The sequence below is a fragment of the Centruroides sculpturatus genome, unplaced genomic scaffold, assembly GCF_000671375.1.
Source record: "Centruroides sculpturatus isolate CEXI.00-Female unplaced genomic scaffold, Cexi_2.0 scaffold15, whole genome shotgun sequence".
NCBI classification, from domain to species: domain Eukaryota; kingdom Metazoa; phylum Arthropoda; class Arachnida; order Scorpiones; family Buthidae; genus Centruroides; species Centruroides sculpturatus.
In genome coordinates, this window is record NW_019384585.1 from 636777 (window position 1) to 657865 (window position 21089).

Genomic DNA, 21089 nt, shown 5'->3' on the forward strand with positions numbered 1-21089 from the left:
GAATAGAACTGAATGATATATTAATCAAAGGTATAATGCTAGGTGGTATATTAAACAGATGACAATCATACACTTAAAACCATAACAAAATTATAGTATACATATATATGTTTTATTCCCTTATATACAAAAGTGATACAAAAACAGCTTAAAAATAGGCTTGATTTTAAAAAATTGCAAATTAAACAAATTTAAAAAATATATATGTTAACTAAAATTAATTCAGTCCACAGCTAGGAATAAATAATTGGAGGTATAAGAACAAGCTAAAATATTCTGACAGGTACTTTTCTTTTTACCAGCAAGCACTGTGCCTATTAGATTTAGTCCAAGTGTAAAAAATGTAACGGTAGCATAAGTTTACATGATGAAAGCAAAAGCAATATAATATACATATTGCATAAAGGCCTACCAATTAAGTTGAGGGAGCTTAGCCACCTCATAGCCCCTACATCTATGGCCCTGAACTAATTTAATTATTATAAATATTAAAATTTTATAAAATAAAATAAAATCAACAAACTGTCAACATTGTATTATCAATTTTTTGTAACATTTATATGCCAACTGTTCTAATTATTTAAAAAAACTGTCATTTCAATAGCTAATTGCACTAAGAAATACAAGGTCAGTAATACATCTTTTGCATGTCAAGGACATCAAATATCAGAAGCATTAATAAAATTAAAATCACTATAACATTCTTGTTTAACAAAGAAAAACTAATATAAAAAAAAATTCTAAAAAATTGTAATAATTTTGTTTCTTTTTTTATATTGATATCATAGTTTATTTTATTTTGAATCTCTTTTCTAAAATATTAGAATTTTTTTATATTACACATCTACATTTATCAATACAGAAAGTCTTAAAATGTATTTATGTAGTAACTAAATAAGAAATAAATTAATAAACTTCAGAAATAATTATTCAGCTCTTATTAACATATTTTATATTTACTGATGAAATTATAATAAATTTTTATCTACATCAATAATGTAACCAATAAGGATAATACAGTAGAACATCGATTATCCGACTCAATTGGGGACTGGGGTTGGTTGGATAATTGAAAAGTCGGATAACCAAAATGTATGAAAAAATTCATTATTAGTGTAGTATATTATTATATCCCATGTATTAGTATATTAGTATATCACTATTAACCTACTTTGCGTTGAATTTTCCTCCATGTTAAGCCTAACAAAACTTTTTTAAAATAATAATTGTCGCTATTGTATTGTTAAAAATTAGAAAATTAAGCCTCATTTAAATACTGGCTCCCTTTCATGGTCGATCCAGTGTTGCCAGCTAAAACACGTAAAAATAATATTAAAGTAGGCAAGACATAGCCAAATATTGTAGCGCCACATCACTAGCAGACATTTGAATTTGCTGACTAGAACACGGTCGGTTAACTGAGGTGACGGTTAATCGGGGGTCGGATAATCGATGCTCTACTGTAAAATAAAATTTTTTAAAATGTTGTTACATTTACCAAGATAACTGTATTTATCAACTGGTGCAGCTTCATCAGATAATGGTCCCATATACCAGGTTTTATCATCCCGCATTCGAAATCTCACACTATTAGTAAAGACTGTTCCTCTCCAAGTGTATGGACCAGGTGAACCAATAATTATGTTATTGTCCTGTTTAAAAAAGAATTAATACAAAGAAACTTTGTTTTATGACTTAATGAATCAGTTTTTTGTAAAAAAATAATATAAATCAGAATAATTTATTATAAAAAAAGTATATATAACAGAAACAAGAGTATGTAATTATTAAATAATTTAGAATATTCATGGAAGAAATTCTAAATTATTTAATTTAAGTAATCATTTTTTTTAAATATTTTTGTTAATTTATTAAAATTTAAATGAAGAAAACAGCTGCAACTTTAAATCATCTTGATAGCTAAAGATGAGTTCAGTAAATGATTGCATTAGTGCAGGTGTGGATCCTTAGTAAAAGAAGTGTTTCAATATGTAGCAGTTCAGATAAAAACCAGTTGCTTCCAGTGCAGGTACTAAGTACACTGTACTTAGAATCAGTTTTCCATCAGTGCAACAATATGGCTGCTCCCATGTGCCACTGTATTCATTATGAAGAGTACAAATTTTCTTATTTTTGGATAAAAATTTATCTTAGACAATTGAAAACAGTATAAATGTTATATAAATAATATTGTATAATATTCCTTTTTGAAATTCACCTGAACAATAAGGAAAATTTCTATTTGAAACTTCAATTTAATAATAAAATTCACAAAACTGAAACAAATATAGGCAAACTCTGACACACATCTAGGCAATATTACAATTTAAATAAAAATAATTTAATTCCATACATATAATATTAAATATATTTCTAAAACTGAAAACATGAAATTTGTAATTTGAAATTATTATAAATATAAGTATATATGAATTTGAAAATATTGATAGTGTATAAATATATACAAAGTATAAAATATTTAATACTTTCATATATTTTTAACAATTTTTTAAAATATATTTATTATAGAAATCTTAAATCTACATAAATATGTAAATTTGTGATTATAAATGCATGAAATTCATTATAGTATACTGAAAATTTTAATTAAATTCATTAAAATATTGTTAAATACAGTAATAATATGAAATTAAAAATGTACATTTTAATTAAGATATAAAAATTGTATGATTTTAACAAAATATTTTGATCAAATTCATTTTATATTTTAAAGTATTTTATAAAATGGTCTAAAATGAAATTTCCCAAACATTTTCATAGGGTAATTATTATATCAACTTAAGTAAGTTAGAATTTTAAATTTAATTTCAGAACTTTTTTAATAAGTTCACTTGCTAGATTAAAAAGACTGATGGAGCAAAATTTTATATTCATTTACAGGTATCCCTTAATTAACACAGTTAATTAATCCCTTGATGCTACTGTATACATCAAATATCTATGTTATATACAATATCTATGTTACATACAATATCTATGTTAAGTAAAGACAACTGATAAAGCCATGTTAATTAAAACTTCTGCTATGTATATAAGGAATTGTCACAATTAAATTTGCACATTAATCAAATCCTGCATTAAGCAAAACTGTTAAGGGATACCTGCAAAATTTTGCTCCATCAATTTTTCTAATCTGATAAATTAAACTTGGAATGAAAGCTCTCAAAACTGTTTCTTATTACTATAACAAATTAGATTGGAAAAGAATTGAGTGCAATGAACTCAAGTTTTTATTAAGGAAGGAAACTTCTTACAAAATAAACACAAATTTTAAAATTTCAGTTTAACTAAACAGTGTAGCATTATATTATTTTCTAACAAAATCTTTTTCAATAGTTTGACAAATCCATATCATCTGGCATTCTGTCAATCTTATCAACAGGCTGTCATCTCTGCAAAATGATATTTTCACTATTTAAATTGTAAAGTATAAAGAAGTAAATATTTAAATTTTTTATATTTTCAAAAATGAAATCTAAACTTCTTTTTTTAAATTAAAACAAATTTTTTTTCCATTTGCATCCATCTTCAGGAACACTATAAAAATCATAGAATACCATTACAACAGTAAAATATTACAACTATGTTACTATAGTAACAGCATTCTATGATCCTTTATGATTTTAAATTAAACTAAAATTTAATTATTTTATTTTCAATTTAGAAATGTAAGTTTATAGAAATGTTAAGGATGTATTGATGTTTATAAATTAATGTCGGTTATTTTGAAGGAAATTTGATTTATTTTCTCATTCTGTCCTATTTTTATTTTTTTCCCTACATTTTATTTAGTCTATTAAGTTATTTTTCTTTAAATGAAATAAATTCTAGAAACTAAAAATATTTTTAAAAAATTAAGATAGATCTAAAACACTACAATGTAGCTGATAATAGCTATCCTATCATAGCTGTATCTATTTAGCTATCCTATTTCTAATTTTAATGTACTGTAGTTTTTAGATGAGCTATAATTTAGGACTTTTTTACTTAATATTACAGGTCTTCTTTTTTTATGTTTTGTTCTTAGAAGCTTCATCAGAATTTTGAAAGAAGAATAAAGAATTAAAAATTTGAACCAATAAGGAAAATTCAAAAGAACTAAAGTTTTATGTAACCATTCAAGTAACTCTATATGTTTAATGTACAGGAATAGTAAATATACAAACAAATTTAACCAATTATCTATTGAAATCCTATCTTGTATAAGGTCATTTTCTATCAGATTTCAGATTAGATGTTTGTTTACAAAAACTTTTAGAATTCAGAAAAGATTCTATTTAGAAATACTAGCATTATTTAATATTTAAAAATGTTCTGAAAAAGTTAGTTTTTTCTAAAATTTCAAAAAAATATAATAACTTAATTTCATAGAAATTTTCACAACACATTAAACATTTATTTGTACCAATTCCTTATTTAACTACTAAAACAAAACTTGAAAATTTTATTTTATAAATTAGATGGAAACAAAATGTTAATAGCTTTTTTAAAAATATACAATTATTAATATTTACACAAATTGCTATTTATAATAAATTTGCATAAATAAAAATATTTCAGTTAATTTTTTAAAATTTTGTAACATAGTAACAAAATAAATATGCTTATGTAAGTTTTCCATTTCAATTGAAAGCACCAAACGTACTTGAACATAAGTGGATATATTCTTTAGATGATTCGTTTATTTTAGCAAGAATTAATGTTAAAAAATTTAACTTTATTTTGTTAATTAAATATCAATTATTATTTTATTTTAAGATAAAAGTTTTAACAAAAATTAAGCATTTGCAGGATTATAAGAGACTAAGTATTTAAAGATGAAATTTTTTTGACATGAAAGCCAAGATGAAAAGTCTCAAAAATTATTTTATCTTTAAATACTTAGACACTAAAATCCTGCAAGTGCTTAATTTTTGTTCAATATATGTAATATAGATTTATATATACCAATGCATTTCTTAATGAGAAAATTTTTAATGCAATTTTTATGCTTGAACTTGAAAGTACCATATAGTTATCATTCCTGGGTTTATAATATTTTTAATTATGTTTTTTATGTTTGATAGTAATATCAGTGTACAAGATTTAACAGAAAAAATATTTCACTAATTTAAATAAAAAAAACAAAATTTAAGTTAAAAAATTCTACATTTAATAAAACCTTTATACTGTCACTACTGTTTTTAATTAAAATAATCAAGTAAAAACATTCTAAAATCATACAAGTAAGATGTTCACTTGCACAAAATTTTACATTGTGTATTTTTCACCATATAAAATATGAATTACAGTAAGACCCCACTTAATGCTGCCTCGCTTAACGCTGATATGATATAACGCTGTCTGCTTGAAGCCTAAAAAAAAGCTCAAAATTTACGCTGATTTAAATTATGCAGCATTTTATTGATTTGTACATAATACAATTATTTAGGAACAAGAACCAGTTAGCAAAAGGTGACAAAAAGGTGGAAAAAAGGTGTACTTTCGTTAAATCTATGTTTCTTTGGTGCAACTTTGGAAAAAAATATAACATCATGGATGCCGTACGCAATATCAACTTCGCTTGGCAAGAATTAACTTGTGGAGTGTGGAACGAAGTGTGGAAGAAATTATGGCTGAAGGTATCCAAGAATTTTCAATGAGAAGAGCCTATCGCTGTATCATTAGGTTGATCAAATTGTCAACCTAATCAATACAGCAGGACTAGGAGATGTAGACGAACAGAATATTGAGGAGTTATCGCAGGTTTCTGGTGAGTCTTATCAACGACGACCTTCAAGAACTGGCAGAACAAGGAATCCATGTAGAACCGGAAAATAGTGATTCTGAAAACAAAGAATCTAAAAAATTTCTCTACAGATTTCCTTAGTAAAAGTTTGGTAATGATAACTAAAATTGTTGATCAAATTGTAGCGAATGATCTAGATTTTGAAATGAGTGCAAAAGCAAAACGAGGCATTTTGGATGCAATCTTCTGCTACTGACATTTGCTTAAGGAAAGAAAAAAGCAACAAATGAAACTTCATGACTTTATTGCAAAAAAAAAAAAAAAAACAAGAATTTCAGGAAAGTCAGGACCTTTGTCACAAAAAATGAACTATTAATATAGAAAAAATAAAGTAATTAATATATTATTATACATTTCTGTGTGCATATGTTTATGTGTTATTTAACATATATTATACAAATTAATATAAAAATAACTTAAAATTAAAGTTAAAATTTTTAATTTTTGGTTGTGTGTTCCCCTATCCCTATTTACTCTATGTTAAAATGACCTAGTTTAATGCTGTTTCGTTTAGCGCTTTGTTGTCTAGGAATGCATCCTCCCACGTTAAGCAGGGTCTTACTGTATTTTTATTAATCATGAATAATTAATCAAGCAAGACATTAAAAAACATATTATTTTAATGAATTAGTTATGAAAAAAAGTGTAATAATATCAATAAAGAAATTAAATGTAAAACAAAATAGATTTTATTAATTTGTAATCAAATAGAAGGTTATAACATAAAGTGTGAATGGAAATATGGAAATTGAATAAGAATTTTTTGGAAATTGGTGGAGCAATATAAAGATTTATCTCATCTCTAACAGAAATAATACAATTATGGCATAATCCTTATAACAAAAAAAAAAAAATATTTAAAATAAAAATGATTAGTGACTCAGAAGCAGATAATTAAAAATTTCCATGCAATACAATGAAAAATTAAACAAATGCTTTCTTGAAATTTGCTGGCAAACAATTCAAAAAGAAATAATTGTAAACAATAAACTTTTTTTTACTGTTAAATATATATTTTATCACTTTTAAGGTATTTATATATAATAAGTTTAAGAAATTATATTCATAGTTCACTTAGTTTGATATTTGAAACTAAATTAATTTCAAATCATAAATTCAAAAGTTCAATTGTCTGCAATTAAGTACAGACTATAAACATAAATCTATACTTTTATAAAGTTTTTCAATAATTAAAAATTAATTATTGAAAATATTATTTGTTCAATTTGAGGAACTATTTACACTAACTTTTAAATAGTACTGTACATATAGAAGAAAACAGCATATAAGTTACTATTATTACTATTATATTGTTTATACTCTTGTTTAAGTCCATGCAATAATTGTTGTGTTTATTCTGTACATTTTTTCTTTTTCCTTGCATTTTGTGAAGAATTTTGTTTTATGAAAATGGCTAGCAAAGGAGTTGGACAGGAAAATGTTATATTGCAAGATTTGAATGAAGCATAAAAGATTAGATAAATCTATCCATTATAAGAAAAGAAACAGATTAAAACAGTCTTCAAACACTATAATACAAATGGCAGAATGAAACAAATACAAGAAACATTAAATTTGTTTATAAAATACCAGGTGATTGTAACTAAGGTACTCCTATTCAATGTTAATAAACTCATAAAAACTTTAAAAATAAAAATTTGACTATTAAAATTGTTTTATACATGTTAAATGTACCAAATGATCATTTCATCAGTTTTTATTCAATCTGTGCCAATATCTTGAATATATTCATAACTGTACAAATATACTGATATTTGTATGTCATCTTTTATTGTCTGATAAATTTTTAAGATTTTACTATTCATTAAAAAACCTTAATTATAAATTTATATGAATAAATAACTATGTTTAACTTAAATAACTGTTTTTGAAGTGAAAACTATTATCATAACAGAGAATACTTCCATACTTGGCACCATATTAAATAAATAAATAAATAAATATTTTCAGGAACCAAAACTATTTTCTGCTGAAGATGTTCTTATAAAAGAATAAAAACGTTTCTTATTAAAAAACAATTTGTTTGGTTCCTGAAAATAGCATTTATTTATTTATTATCATAACAACATATGACTATTTTTCAATTTATGTAAGTTTTATTTTTGTAAATGTTGATCTCCTGATGATGGTTTAGGAGATTAAAAAATATTATGGAAATGATGTTTATTTCCTCTTTAACTCCAATAAAACAGTTTTTTTATATTGTTTGAAATTTGAAGTATGTTCCACTTAATGATGTTAATTATTTAACAATTTCAATACTCTAATCAAATTAACGTATTAGTAGATGTAATTTATTTGTAATAGAATAGTATAATTCTTGTTACAGATATTTAATAAACTTATAATATAATTACATTTAATTATAAAATAAATTTCTTAGCGAAAATGTCTGAAAAAAAATCTATGATAGCTTAGTTTTTAAATTATACAGTTATATCTAATTGGGATTTTTGGTAAATTGTCTTCAAAACTGTATGCTTAAAAGAACACAGTCAGCATTCATCATAATTTTAAATTATATTAATAAACCAAATAAAAATATGTTATTTGAATTTTTTATATGACATGTTCCAATAAAAATTAATTTTTTAATAAAATTTATAATTATTTTATAATTTCTTTTGTAAAATTACTTTTTTATAATTTAATAACATTAATATCATTGGTAAAAATTTAAAGTTATGACCAGATTTCTGGTTAATTTTTGATTTGTGAAAGTTAAACAATTGTCAGAGTAATATAATTGAAGTGTTTATTCAATAATTATGAGATTCAATTCCTATCAATGTAATTCTTTTGTAAAAAGAATTATACTTCAGATAAAGAATAAATAATTGAAAATCATTCTGTTATTTACAACTTATGTCTTCATCATTTATATTACTTGATCGTTAAATTGTAGAATATAACTTGAAAGGTTAATGTTATACTGTGTGTGCATCAACATCAGCTTTGCTGGTTTGATATTTCTCAAATGGAAGTGAAATATTTGCCATGTGTTGCTGAATGGAAGAATGGATAGAAGATGAGAGAGAGAGGCAAAATATGCATAAATTAACAGTTAATTTTATTCCAATTTTTTTAATATAAATCAAGAATACAATATTATATATTATATTTCTTCATATTGCATTACTCAATTTTAAATTCTATGAATTCATTATATAAAAGTATATCAGGAAAACAAAATAAATATGAAATATAATACATCATTTTATATTTTACTTTATTTAGTAATATTTCAATTATCTTTGTACTAATCTAATAATTCATATTGATGGTTGTGACCAAAGTAAAAATATTAAATTAATATAACAAAACACATGTATGCATACATAACGGTAATATAAAATATATTCTATTTGAATTTTATATCACTATTAGTGTATTTTTATTTTTCAATCAATTTAAATACGAAAATATATTTTCTGTTGCATAATATGCATGTTATGTTCTTATGAAATATAGCTGTTTGATATTTATTAATTCAACAAAGAAAGTTTGTATAGCATACCAAATAAATGTTACAGTAATTTTGAAGGCCAGTAATTCCATATATATGAAATTAATGTACTTTGAAATGCTCATAAACATGATATAATAAATTTAAAATGCTTGTGTGTGTGTATGTATATATATATATATATAAACATTTTAAATCTATTAAACAAGTTTTAAATTACTGTAGTTTATTCTTNGTAATATTTCAATTATCTTTGTACTAATCTAATAATTCATATTGATGGTTGTGACCAAAGTAAAAATATTAAATTAATATAACAAAACACATGTATGCATACATAACGGTAATATAAAATATATTCTATTTGAATTTTATATCACTATTAGTGTATTTTTATTTTTCAATCAATTTAAATACGAAAATATATTTTCTGTTGCATAATATGCATGTTATGTTCTTATGAAATATAGCTGTTTGATATTTATTAATTCAACAAAGAAAGTTTGTATAGCATACCAAATAAATGTTACAGTAATTTTGAAGGCCAGTAATTCCATATATATGAAATTAATGTACTTTGAAATGCTCATAAACATGATATAATAAATTTAAAATGCTTGTGTGTGTGTGTGTATATATATATAAACATTTTAAATCTATTAAACAAGTTTTAAATTACTGTAGTTTATTCTTTACATAATACATTATTAGTGATTTATTACTGTTTACAATAGAAACTGAAAATATGTTATTTAGTTTTCTAAATTTAAAAAGTATTTCCGGATTAATCTTTATTACTGATTTTCCACTTAATTGATGTAAATATTTAATAATATAAAATAAAACAAAGACAAGCAAATATTGCATAACAACAACATTTTATGTCATTCAAATGTCCAAATAGTGTAACTATATTTTTTTGTTTAATCAATTAAAAATAATTATTACTTACTAAATACTATCAATTTATCTGTTATAATTAAACCAACAGCTCATATATTTAAAAAGCTTTGCCTAAATAGATTAGACTGCATATGTGATGCAAGACATCAAACTTACAATATGACTATACATGGTTAGCCTAAATTTTACTTTTTACAGACATGTCTGAACTACTATAGGCTCAGCTAGGAAAGAAAATGTATTCTAGCTTGTATTATTCATAAAAAATCACAATAGTTCAATTGAATATAGATCCTTGCAGAATAGTCATCCATTCTACATTTTGAATAAATGAATGCTAATTAAAATTTAATCAAATAGTAATGATTTTCATAAAAATGATCATATGAATTATTTATCTAACTTAAAAATAAATTGAGTTAGTTATTATTAAATAATTTTAACAGTATGCTTGATTATCATTTTGTCATTTATAAAAAGGTGTGTGTGATGATGTTTTATATTTTATCACCAAAAATTACTAACCTCAGATATATCTCCACTAGTACCAGCTTGACAGTAACCAAATTGTTCATGTGCTTTTGCTACAGGTCGATTTAAACAAGGTTCCCATGGCTGATGAATATCTAGAAAAGGTGTAAGAGAATAACATATACCTAACCCCCACTGATAATCAACACCTCTGGATACGTATCTATGAGCACAAGCCTGAAAATAAAGAAATGAGTTTTATTTCAAAACATATGACTGATTTAAACAATATTTTATCAAAATTATGAAAACACATACTGTATTTTTAAAACTGTTTTCAGACTGCATATATCTTACCATAACATGTTTTCCTGGACCTTGACTTTTAACAGTAACACCCAACCACTGATCATCTTTAATTGTTGAGTTATCAGGAGCTAAAAACAGAAAGCAATATGAATTTATTGTAATTGACAAAGCAAAGATTATGACAAAAATATAAACATTTATTTATTCATTAATAAATATGGCTAATTGCCAAGCACTTTTGACCTTGAAAGTAAAAAAAATATCCAAAACAAACAGTCAGATTTAAAATATATAAATGAATCTAATACTTATTTCTGTTATTTAATCAACCCTTTGATAACTTTTTAAAAGAGACCTAAAACTAACCAATGAAGTTACTTATGCAATTATTTATAATGCATGTGCAAAACTTTCCGTAATCAAAATAAAATGAACTTCTTTATATTTTTCATCAAACTATTAATATTAAGAAAGTGGGAAGAAAATATGTATACTTACGAGCATTTTGTTGATCTATTAGTATCTGATGGCAATCCTTTCTCCAAGTTGAAATAGGACATCTATATACAGCACCTGAACGATTTGTACCAGGTTGATTCGTCTGTGCTCTAGGTGCTCCTATTAATAATCTATAAAAAAAAAAATAATAATTTATTAAATAACAAGCATTAATCAAAATACTATATTACAATTACAAAATAAAGTATACTTTTGTTCAAATAATCTTAATTAACAATATTTAAAATCATATTATTTTAGAAATGTCAAAATCAATTTATTGTTATTACTTTTTAATTTTATCAAAAAATATCTCTGTAACAATAAATTTTAAGTTATTCTACTTTATTATTACACTTAAGACATACTGACAAAATAAATAAAAATAATAAATTAAAATCTAGAAAATTTGCTTTAATTTTCCAAATATGCTCTGTAAGCAAGCTATACTAAACAGTTCTTACAACTAAACATGCAACAGAAAGTGTCATCATCATCTCTTTTTAGTTACCTAAGGAGGCAGTTGTAAAAGAATCATGCTTCTATATATATTATCTTGCTTGTTATACACTTTAGTCATATCTATAATATACAGAGTAACCTTGAGCTCAAATAAGCAACTGATAGCGGTATTATCAAGACTGTAAAACTGAATATCTCCATTTAAACCAATTATTACTCAATTCAAATACAGATTAGGCTCCGTTTAACCGAACAATAACACTCGTCATTCGACCAAACAAATTATTATTCGGTTAAACAATTCAAACCAAGTCTTTATTACCGGAAATGCATACAACGAACTTAAACGAGAAAGTTCATGGCACAAATTTCATTCAAATTAATGTAAATGTTAACAACATTGGCGTAACACAAAAATATTTCATTTAAGACGAATTAAATGAATTATTTTTATCATCTTGTAAATAATTTAGATATTTATTGAATTATGGTAGCATTTTGACATTTTTACAGCTTTCTTTCCTGTTTTTTTTAGTCATTAAATGCCTTTCGAATTAACCACCAACAGTCGTTAATTTTAATCGCGCACAATGTGTGGCTAACACAGTCCACACAGCGGACAACAACGAGGCATAGATACAAATGAAGTATCGGTCTTTTAAATTAAAATAAACATGTAACTAGCCCACAGAATCATCTGAAGAGGTTGAGTAAAGCAACTGTTTTCAACAGATCTTAATTAATCAATGCAAGTTAAAGTGGTGTAACTTAACCTCTTTAACAATTTACTAACTGTTTCTAGGATTTTTCAATTATGTCAAGCACATAGCAACCCTCAATTCACAATTCTAATGCCTTTCTCAGAAGTAATAACTTATTAAAATATTTGCACTATAAATCTCTATAAACAAACAGTAATTTCGATAAATATGCTTTTGTCAATATTATTATACGGAATTCGTGAAAGATAACAAAGCATTCACACATAAACCGATACGAAAAACAGGCCAATAAATTATTTAAACTTTCGCCTTGTCACATGACTCGCATGTGGGGTTTTTTTTTTTTTACTTTATTTAAACGAGATTTAAATTTGTTGAATTGTTTCAACTTTTACGTTATATTGTTTCAAGGACAATTTTATAAAAATTGTTTAATAAAATGCGTCCAATAAAATCCCGACGTATAAGTTCTCTCGACTGAATTTTCCCTTACTCATACCAATATAATTATAGAATTTCCTGTTTCTCTTCACTCGAAGGAGATGAATGAGCAGATGTCTCTCGTCTGCTGGAGTTCGGAAATAATTATAATGGCTTTCTAATAAGATGTGTCGTAAAATTCATTTTTTATAGTCGTGTAAAATATCCCTAAATTTCCCTAACTTTGCATTTCCTTTTATTTATTATTTTTTTTTATTCGTTTAAAAATGATAAGTTTTCCTCGTTTCGTATTAAAATTGTATTTTATTTATTTTTTAGTAATAACTTTTAGTTGCATTTCTTATTTTATTTTAAATAATTTTTTTAAAAAAAAAAGAGCAAAATGTCTAGATCCATTCAAGGAGCAAAGGTTCTTGGTCCATCGGATTTTTAGTTTAATAAACATTCTATCCACGCAAAAGCTCCATAAACGTGAAATGTTTATTGATACCAATCGTAAATTATGTATCTGAAAGAAAAATATTTTTACTTCATCCTTATTTACCAATTTCTTTGAAGTGATCTTATTTAGGGAATATTTCCCAAATATTTAATTTAAACTATATGAAAAAAAATTATTTAATTATGAAAATATATAAAAGAAAATTTATTCTAAACTGTGCAACGTTTGCTTTTTTATTTTTTAGGGTATATATATATATATATACCCTAAAAAATAAAAAAGCAAACGTTGCACAGTTTAGAATAAATTTTCTTTTATATATTTTCATAATTAAATAATTTTTTTTCATATAGTTTAAATTAAATATTTGGGGAATATTCCCTAAATAAGATCACTTCAAAGAAATTGGTAAATAAGGATGAAGTAAAAATATTTTTCTTTCAGATACATAATTTACGATTGGTATCAATAAACATTTCACGTTTATGGAGCTTTTGCGTGGATAGAATGTTTATTAAACTAAAAATCCGATGGACCAAGAAACTTTGCTCCTTGAATGGATCTAGACATTTTGCTCTTTTTTTTTTAAAAAAATTATTTAAAATAAAATAAGAAATGCAACTAAAAGTTATTACTAAAAAATAAATAAAATACAATTTTAATANATTCTCTTAGACTATAATTTATTAATTAAATAAATAAATTGTTTCCTCTAGACATTTTGTTAAGGACATTTTTTATTATTATTCTGTTTACAGATTTTTAATGATTAAGTAGAATTCAAAACAAACATTTCACTTTCTCCTCTTCGCGATTGTTTAATAAAACTGTTTACTGTAATATCCCAGCGGATAGAAAATGAAATTGTTTAGGGTAATTTTCGTAACAAAACACTGTGAAATTTAAATTCCGCCAGACCAAATCGGGGTAAAAAACAACAGGAAATAATTTACGCCCTATTACAAAGCATCAACCTTCATTTCACGTATAGACATGACGTCACTGAGGGCAAAGGTGAAAAAACCGGTCAAGCGACACACACCTGTCATAGGAATATGTATATAGGACAATACTAAACCGCAACAGTTACCATATAAGGTACAGTAACTCGATCGCACCTGTCGTTATTATTTTTTCATCCCTCCTACTGCATATGTTTTCACTTCTAAAGAGCTGATACCAGAAGTTCACTAATTATATTAAACAAGGCGCATCTGTCTTGTTATTTTAAATGGCACAAAGTGGACAGTGACCTTTCTTTAATGTAAATTTCACTTATGAGGTTAGTGTCCCTGAATGTCACTCAACCAATTCTCGTTACTGAAGTGGCCGCACGGTACTCGAAATTTTAAATAAATTGCAGAAAGATCTACTTATTTAATCTGCGGATTTGATTTCATGACTCCCCTAAAATTCGCAGTTTATGAATTTATGATATTCTGGTTAATATAATATGTAGTATACAATGTATAATTCTTGTTACGATTTTATTTTTATTAAAATAAAAATCCAGTATAACGTAAACACATGTAACATACTTTTTAAAGTAACTTACACACGCACCATTTTGAAGTATCGGATTTCTATGCGTGACATAAGAGCAATTTGCTCTATTTATTAAACTTTTAGAGTTTAAAAAATAGGGTAACATCCTTTTCGATTTTTCTCTATTTCCTATCTTAGATAATATATCCCCCTTCTATAGGGTAATATCCCTTCGATTTTCCCCAATTTCCTATCTTAAATACTAATAATAAATTTATTACTTAGCTTTTTAGAAATCGTACGAAAAATATTACGGTATAAAGAAATGTGTTTAATGTAGTTTACAAGGCGCCATTTTGTAGTATTGAATTTCAATACACAACACGAGAGTAATTTACTCCATTTATCAAACTTCTGTGAATCTAAATGTTAAATCTCTTAAGGAGAAAATATCTCAACATTGTAGAGGTCATACAGAAATATTATTCAAAATATATTGCAAAAAAACCTTTCACTTGATTGTAACAGAATATTTCACTCTTGATCATATAAAACATTTCCTTGTCTTTACGTTCTTAACCTTGAAAAAAATCTATACAATGATCTGTCTTATAAAATGGCACTATTTTTGCTTTTCTTCCATCTTATCAAAATTTTAATTTAACTTCCTTTAGTGAAGTATCTGAAAATTTACTTCCACCGAAAAGGAAGTCAGAAATTCTATACTTGACAGAAAACGATAGTGAAGTGTCGATACTCGGAAATTTAAATATTTTATCGTATTTCAATTGAGAATTAAATTGCATAGAAAATATCTATTTTAAAATCTAGAATAAGAAATTTTTCCGGTTTAATGGGTCGAAATCATTTTCGAGATTGCTTTTGCACGCTTGCATTCTTTTACAATCTCCCCAAAAATTGCTTCAGGAAATGTATCCTAAAAGAAAAGTTTGAAAAATTATGAGAACAGTTTTCTCAATTTAAAAATATATATATTTTTTTTAGAATTTAAAAAATAAAGTAATATCCCTTTCAATTTTCCCAATATCCCTATCGCAAACAGCTGAAATTCGAATTACTTCCTTAAATTTAAAATATCAGATTATTTTTTTAAAATATTCTTATATCATGAGGGCAGTTTCAGGAAAATTTTTTATGAATTTAAAAATATTTTTGAGTTTAATATACTTTCGNTTTGATGATGGTTCCCCCATCGAGTTATCCCATTGTTTAATATACTTTCGATTTTCACAGTTGAAATTTAAAATAATTCGCTAAATTTTAAAATTATCCCCAACCACTTAAGATATTATCGGATTACTTTGAAAATATCCCTAATGGTTGGGAATTTTAAGGTAGTAGCTTTTAAAGCTGCTAGTAAATATTGCTCGAGGCCGTGAAGAACCTTTTTTTTATTATTTTTTTTCTTATTGAAGGGGCTCAAAATGGGTCATGGACCAGGTTAAATTCTTAAACTAAGCTTTTAAAATAAAAATTGCTTGTTTTTTCATCTCAAATGTAATTTATAGGTTTATTCTTTTAACCAAGACACTAAAAAGGTCTATTTTTTTATTTTATTTTTTAACAATTAATAAGGAAGTTAGGGGTGCTGTTGAAGAAATTCAGTTTAGAAACGCCATGTAATAACCTAGCCATAAATTATATTTATTAAGCAATCTAATCGCCTAGTTACACGATATCAGGAATTTTATCGGCTAACAATCATGTGACTGAACATATATCTATAAAAATTAGCCTTTCGACGAATGTAAACTCGAATGAAGTGAATTTATCTTTTCATTTATCTTCCGTCCGATAGTAGCATTGACAAATATGGGAAACAATATGAGGGAGAATATAGTGTTTCCCACAAGATTTATACAGATCTCAATTAGTCTGGTAGAGATCTAGTGACAACCGAAGCAGGAAGTTATTCTGGATACTCCCTTAATTAAACCACGTTTCTCTTTCTCACTGTCATTGGTAACACTACCGCTACTCTGGCATCTCAATTTATTTTTCGAACAAAATAAACAAAGTCGATCTGCCAAGCGAACAATTTCCGTAAACATGGAACGAATGTAGGTAACTAAAAACACGCTTTTTCTTTCTGCTAAAATAATATATTTCTACAAATTTTCAAGAGATAACTGTTTTTATTTTATGCCTTCAAGATATAAAACTATCTAAAGTGGCTATTTCCTGCACGTGCGCCTGTCTAGGGTCATCTTCATTCCTTTGTAGTCAATGATGGGAGATAAGACAATCTATCACTTTGCTCGATTATTCGTCGTTCATCAATTCTTCAAGTAATTCAAATATGTACGTGTTTCTTTAGCTTTTTACATAAATTTCGAAACATTTAAAGTATTTTTAATTAAATACATCAGCCTTTTAATAACGAGTAACCGTTACGATGCGCTCTAGTAATATATTATAACAATAGATGGAGCTAGGTTAATACGGAAAGATCGATTACAAAAATTAATTTCTGAATAATGGAAGTATTGATTAATATTTCTTATTTTGCAAGTGAATCAGAAAAGGCCACAATGAGTCAGAAGAAAAAGATAAAAATCCTCTTATATGTCGGGAGCATCTGGAGTCATTAAAAGAATGTCGCAATCTGACCTAATGGTGAGTCACGCTATAAAAATCAATCCTTGTTTGAACCCCCCGAATGACAGCCTCAAAACCAGAATGCTACTTCATCTCCATACTCTTCCCTATCTAGGAACACGTTTTGTAAAATATTCCCCTCAAACCATTCTGAATTTTTCATATACTTTTCCAAGAACCTTGCGGTACCTCGAAATTTTTTTAAAAACTTTGCGAATTTTTACCATTTATTATCGAATACTAGATAATATTTCAGAGAAATTTTAAGAAAATTAAAGAAATAATCAGTCTTAAAGAATTTAAGATTGTTTCTTTAAATTCTCTAAAATTTTTTCTAAATTTTTTTTATCTTTGAAATTTTCTTAAATTAATACTATTTGTCATGTGTTTTTATATTACACGAAATTCGAAATAATAACGAAAATGACGAAATATACCTAAACCATAACAATAAATTGAACCAATAAAATTGTCTAAGTTTATAGATTTCAATATATCTATCTAAAATTTCCCTAGCTTTAAAAATAAAATTTCATATCTAAGAAAGAAAAATCCTAAAACCTTCCCTAAATTCAAATATGTGTTACTAATCTTCCACTCAAACGAAAAAAACATCGAAAAATAGGTTATTAAAACTTCTCTGAATTCAAAGATGCTACCTAATACTTTAACTCGACAAAAGAAAAACAGCATAAAAATTTCCCTAGAGGTAAAAGAGACTCCCCTAAACATTTCAAAAATGCATTTTCCCTCATAACTTCTGTTATAGTTGAATAAATCCGCCTTCAGATGCTAGCGGCGATAACCCCAGCTTTCAAATGGGATGACCCATGACCCTCGAATGCCCGCAGAACTGGTGGTCGGAAATGAGGCGTGAAGGTGGAGAACCAAAAGGTGGAGAACAAGGTGGTTCTCTGCACGCAAAGGAAAAACTCAGGTGTCCACCCCTCTTCACCCACACAAGTGGATCCATCTGTTATCGAAACCGGTACCATTCGATATTGTTGACTATAACTTTCGACGTTAACCCCGACCGAGAGTTCGTTTCCACTTTGATGATGGTTCCCCCATCGAGTTATCCCATTTTAATTGTCCTCACCATCATCCCCGAAGAAATTTATGAACAGATCACTCTCGGTGACGTCACAGCAATAACACCGAAATAAATGTTACTTTAATCTGAAAATATCTCATGAATATTTATCTATAATTTATTTATATTCATTTTAAAACCTGTTATTAACCAAATCGATAAATTTCACTTGAAAAATACAAAAATATGTTCGAAATAAAAAAAATTTCAAAATTAGCCAATCATGATAATACATTCGGATGACATTTAATATTTTAAAACATTTTAAATATCAGCTGTGTAAACTTCTAATAAAGATGGCGTAAAACTTAAAATAATAAAATTGTAATATAAATAATTTTATTTGAATAATTATAAGCGAAAATATAATAATAACTTTTTTAAATTTGAAATAACCGATCAATGTAAACTTATTAAACGTTACAATTAAAACGTATTACAGTATTGCGTAATTATTTATTTTAATTACAAGCGCGTGATTGGTTACATTCAATTTTAAAAAATTACGAACTTAAATAGAAAACTAATGCAAAGTAGATTTTAAATAGAAAATTGCGTTTGAAAAAGGAAATGTAGTAAGTTTTGATTAATAAAATACGCTTTTAATTAAAACTTAATCGACGAATGTACGGTACTTATGGTGTAGCAAAGTCTACGTTCTGATACGAAACACCTGTTGACAATTGAAATAAATGACGTAAACACTATAAAAGCAACGACTTCCACCTGCATCCGTCTTCATCTATCCTGTTAGCATTAACAGTTTAGACATCAACGGGGCCATTGCCCATTTCTAAACTTAGAATATTCTTCATTTAAATATCCAGAATATCATTAGAAGGATGCCATTTATACTAATTTGGATGCAAGCCCGTGACTTACGTGACTTAATTTCCTATTATCTATCAATCATTCGGTAAAGGTTTCGACTTACATGACGAATATTCGTTTTAATCTAGCATTTAGTAACAGGAAAACTGGTACAGCTTTTCGAATAAGCAACTATTTGTTTTCGTTTGAAAGCCACCCATTTCGTGTCTAAACACGGGAACAAATTTGTCCTAGTATTTACACTAGAGCCTAAACAAAGCACGTTTTTATGATATTTATTCTACTGTTTAATCGTCTAGTTTGTTTGCTCTCGTATTTGAAAAAGCATAGAAGGTATTTTTCTCGTTGTACTTGTCTAGTTTTAAAGGGTGTTCACTCGTTTAAAGCTTACAAAACGGACAAGTAGAAGTTAGACAAGATAATGGGAATAGTCTCTTGGGGGTACGTCCATCTTGTCTAACTTCAGCTTTGTTTTAAATGATGTAAAATTCATTCTATCTTATCTTTGCGTGATTGTTTATCCTAAAATTTGTTGTGAATCTATTTAAAGGTTCAATTGGTGTTCTCAATTCAATGTTTATACTTTGGTCTGTATTTGAATACAAGTTTGTTTTTGGATTAAATTCATCATATGCTTTGTTTTTAAGATCTGCAGTATTTCCAATTTCTTAATTCTTAGAATTTTTGACATTTGTTATAGATTATTTTACATATTGTTGAAAATCTTACAACCTGGTAATTTTATGATTTTCAAACCGTGAATTCTAAGGTTAAATTTAAGCTTGAAGATACTTAAGCTTAAGGATCGAATCATAAGGTGCAATATTTTAGGTTCTACTGTAAGGAAAACATTAGGTTATATCTGGTTGACACTGAAAACCCTAAAACCCAGGGATTAAAGATTTTCAATATCGGGGGCTTTTAATATTTGAACTTCTTTTTTGTAGACATTTTAGCATTAAAAATCTTGATTTATTCCGTGAAAGTCTTAAGTTTGCCTCATAACTGATCTTAGTTATTAATTTCCTTTAATGCAGATCAATAACTGTAAATCTATTTCATATATCAATATAAAATACATTTACAGGTACTGATCTGCATTAAAGGAAATTAATAACTAAGATCAGTTATGAGGCAAACTTAAGACTTTCACGAAATAAATCAAGATTTTTAATGCTAAAATGTCTACCTAAAAAAAACTTTAAATATTCAAACAAACCAGAACACATTCATGCTTGATTCTATATCTGAAACTGATATTTAAAATGAATCCACCCAATTTTTTAATTGTAATATTAATCCACTTTTTAAATTTTTCTTACTAAATTCCATAGTTTAATCTATGATATAGAATTCCATTGTGCTGATTACAAGAATTTTCCTTGGAGTGTCATATTTATCTTGTCAATCCCAATATGTAAATACAGATATTTTTCAAGGTAATGCCTACAAAACGTTTGTTTTTATTGCTATATTAAGATATATCAGCACGTTTCTAGTGGGTGTCAGAAGGTATA

General features: G+C 26.0%; 1 protein-coding gene across 3 annotated transcripts in view; it reads right to left on the bottom strand.

Annotated features, from left to right (window-relative positions):
• The window catches only part of LOC111624560 (integrin alpha-PS1-like), a 56346-nt gene that overhangs the window by 23740 nt on the left and 11517 nt on the right, over positions 1-21089 (bottom strand). For 2 of the 3 annotated variants that reach the window (XM_023367435.1, XM_023367433.1), the window contains exons 2-5: positions 11478-11608; positions 11028-11107; positions 10725-10907; positions 1499-1652 (exon numbers count right to left, since the gene is read on the bottom strand). In XM_023367435.1, coding sequence (XP_023223203.1) covers positions 1499-1652; positions 10725-10907; positions 11028-11107; positions 11478-11608 — 548 coding nt within the window. Of the gene's footprint in view, positions 1-1498; positions 1653-10724; positions 10908-11027; positions 11108-11477; positions 11609-11988; positions 12354-21089 lie in introns of those variants that run through there. The other variant, XM_023367436.1, reaches the window with a different exon arrangement.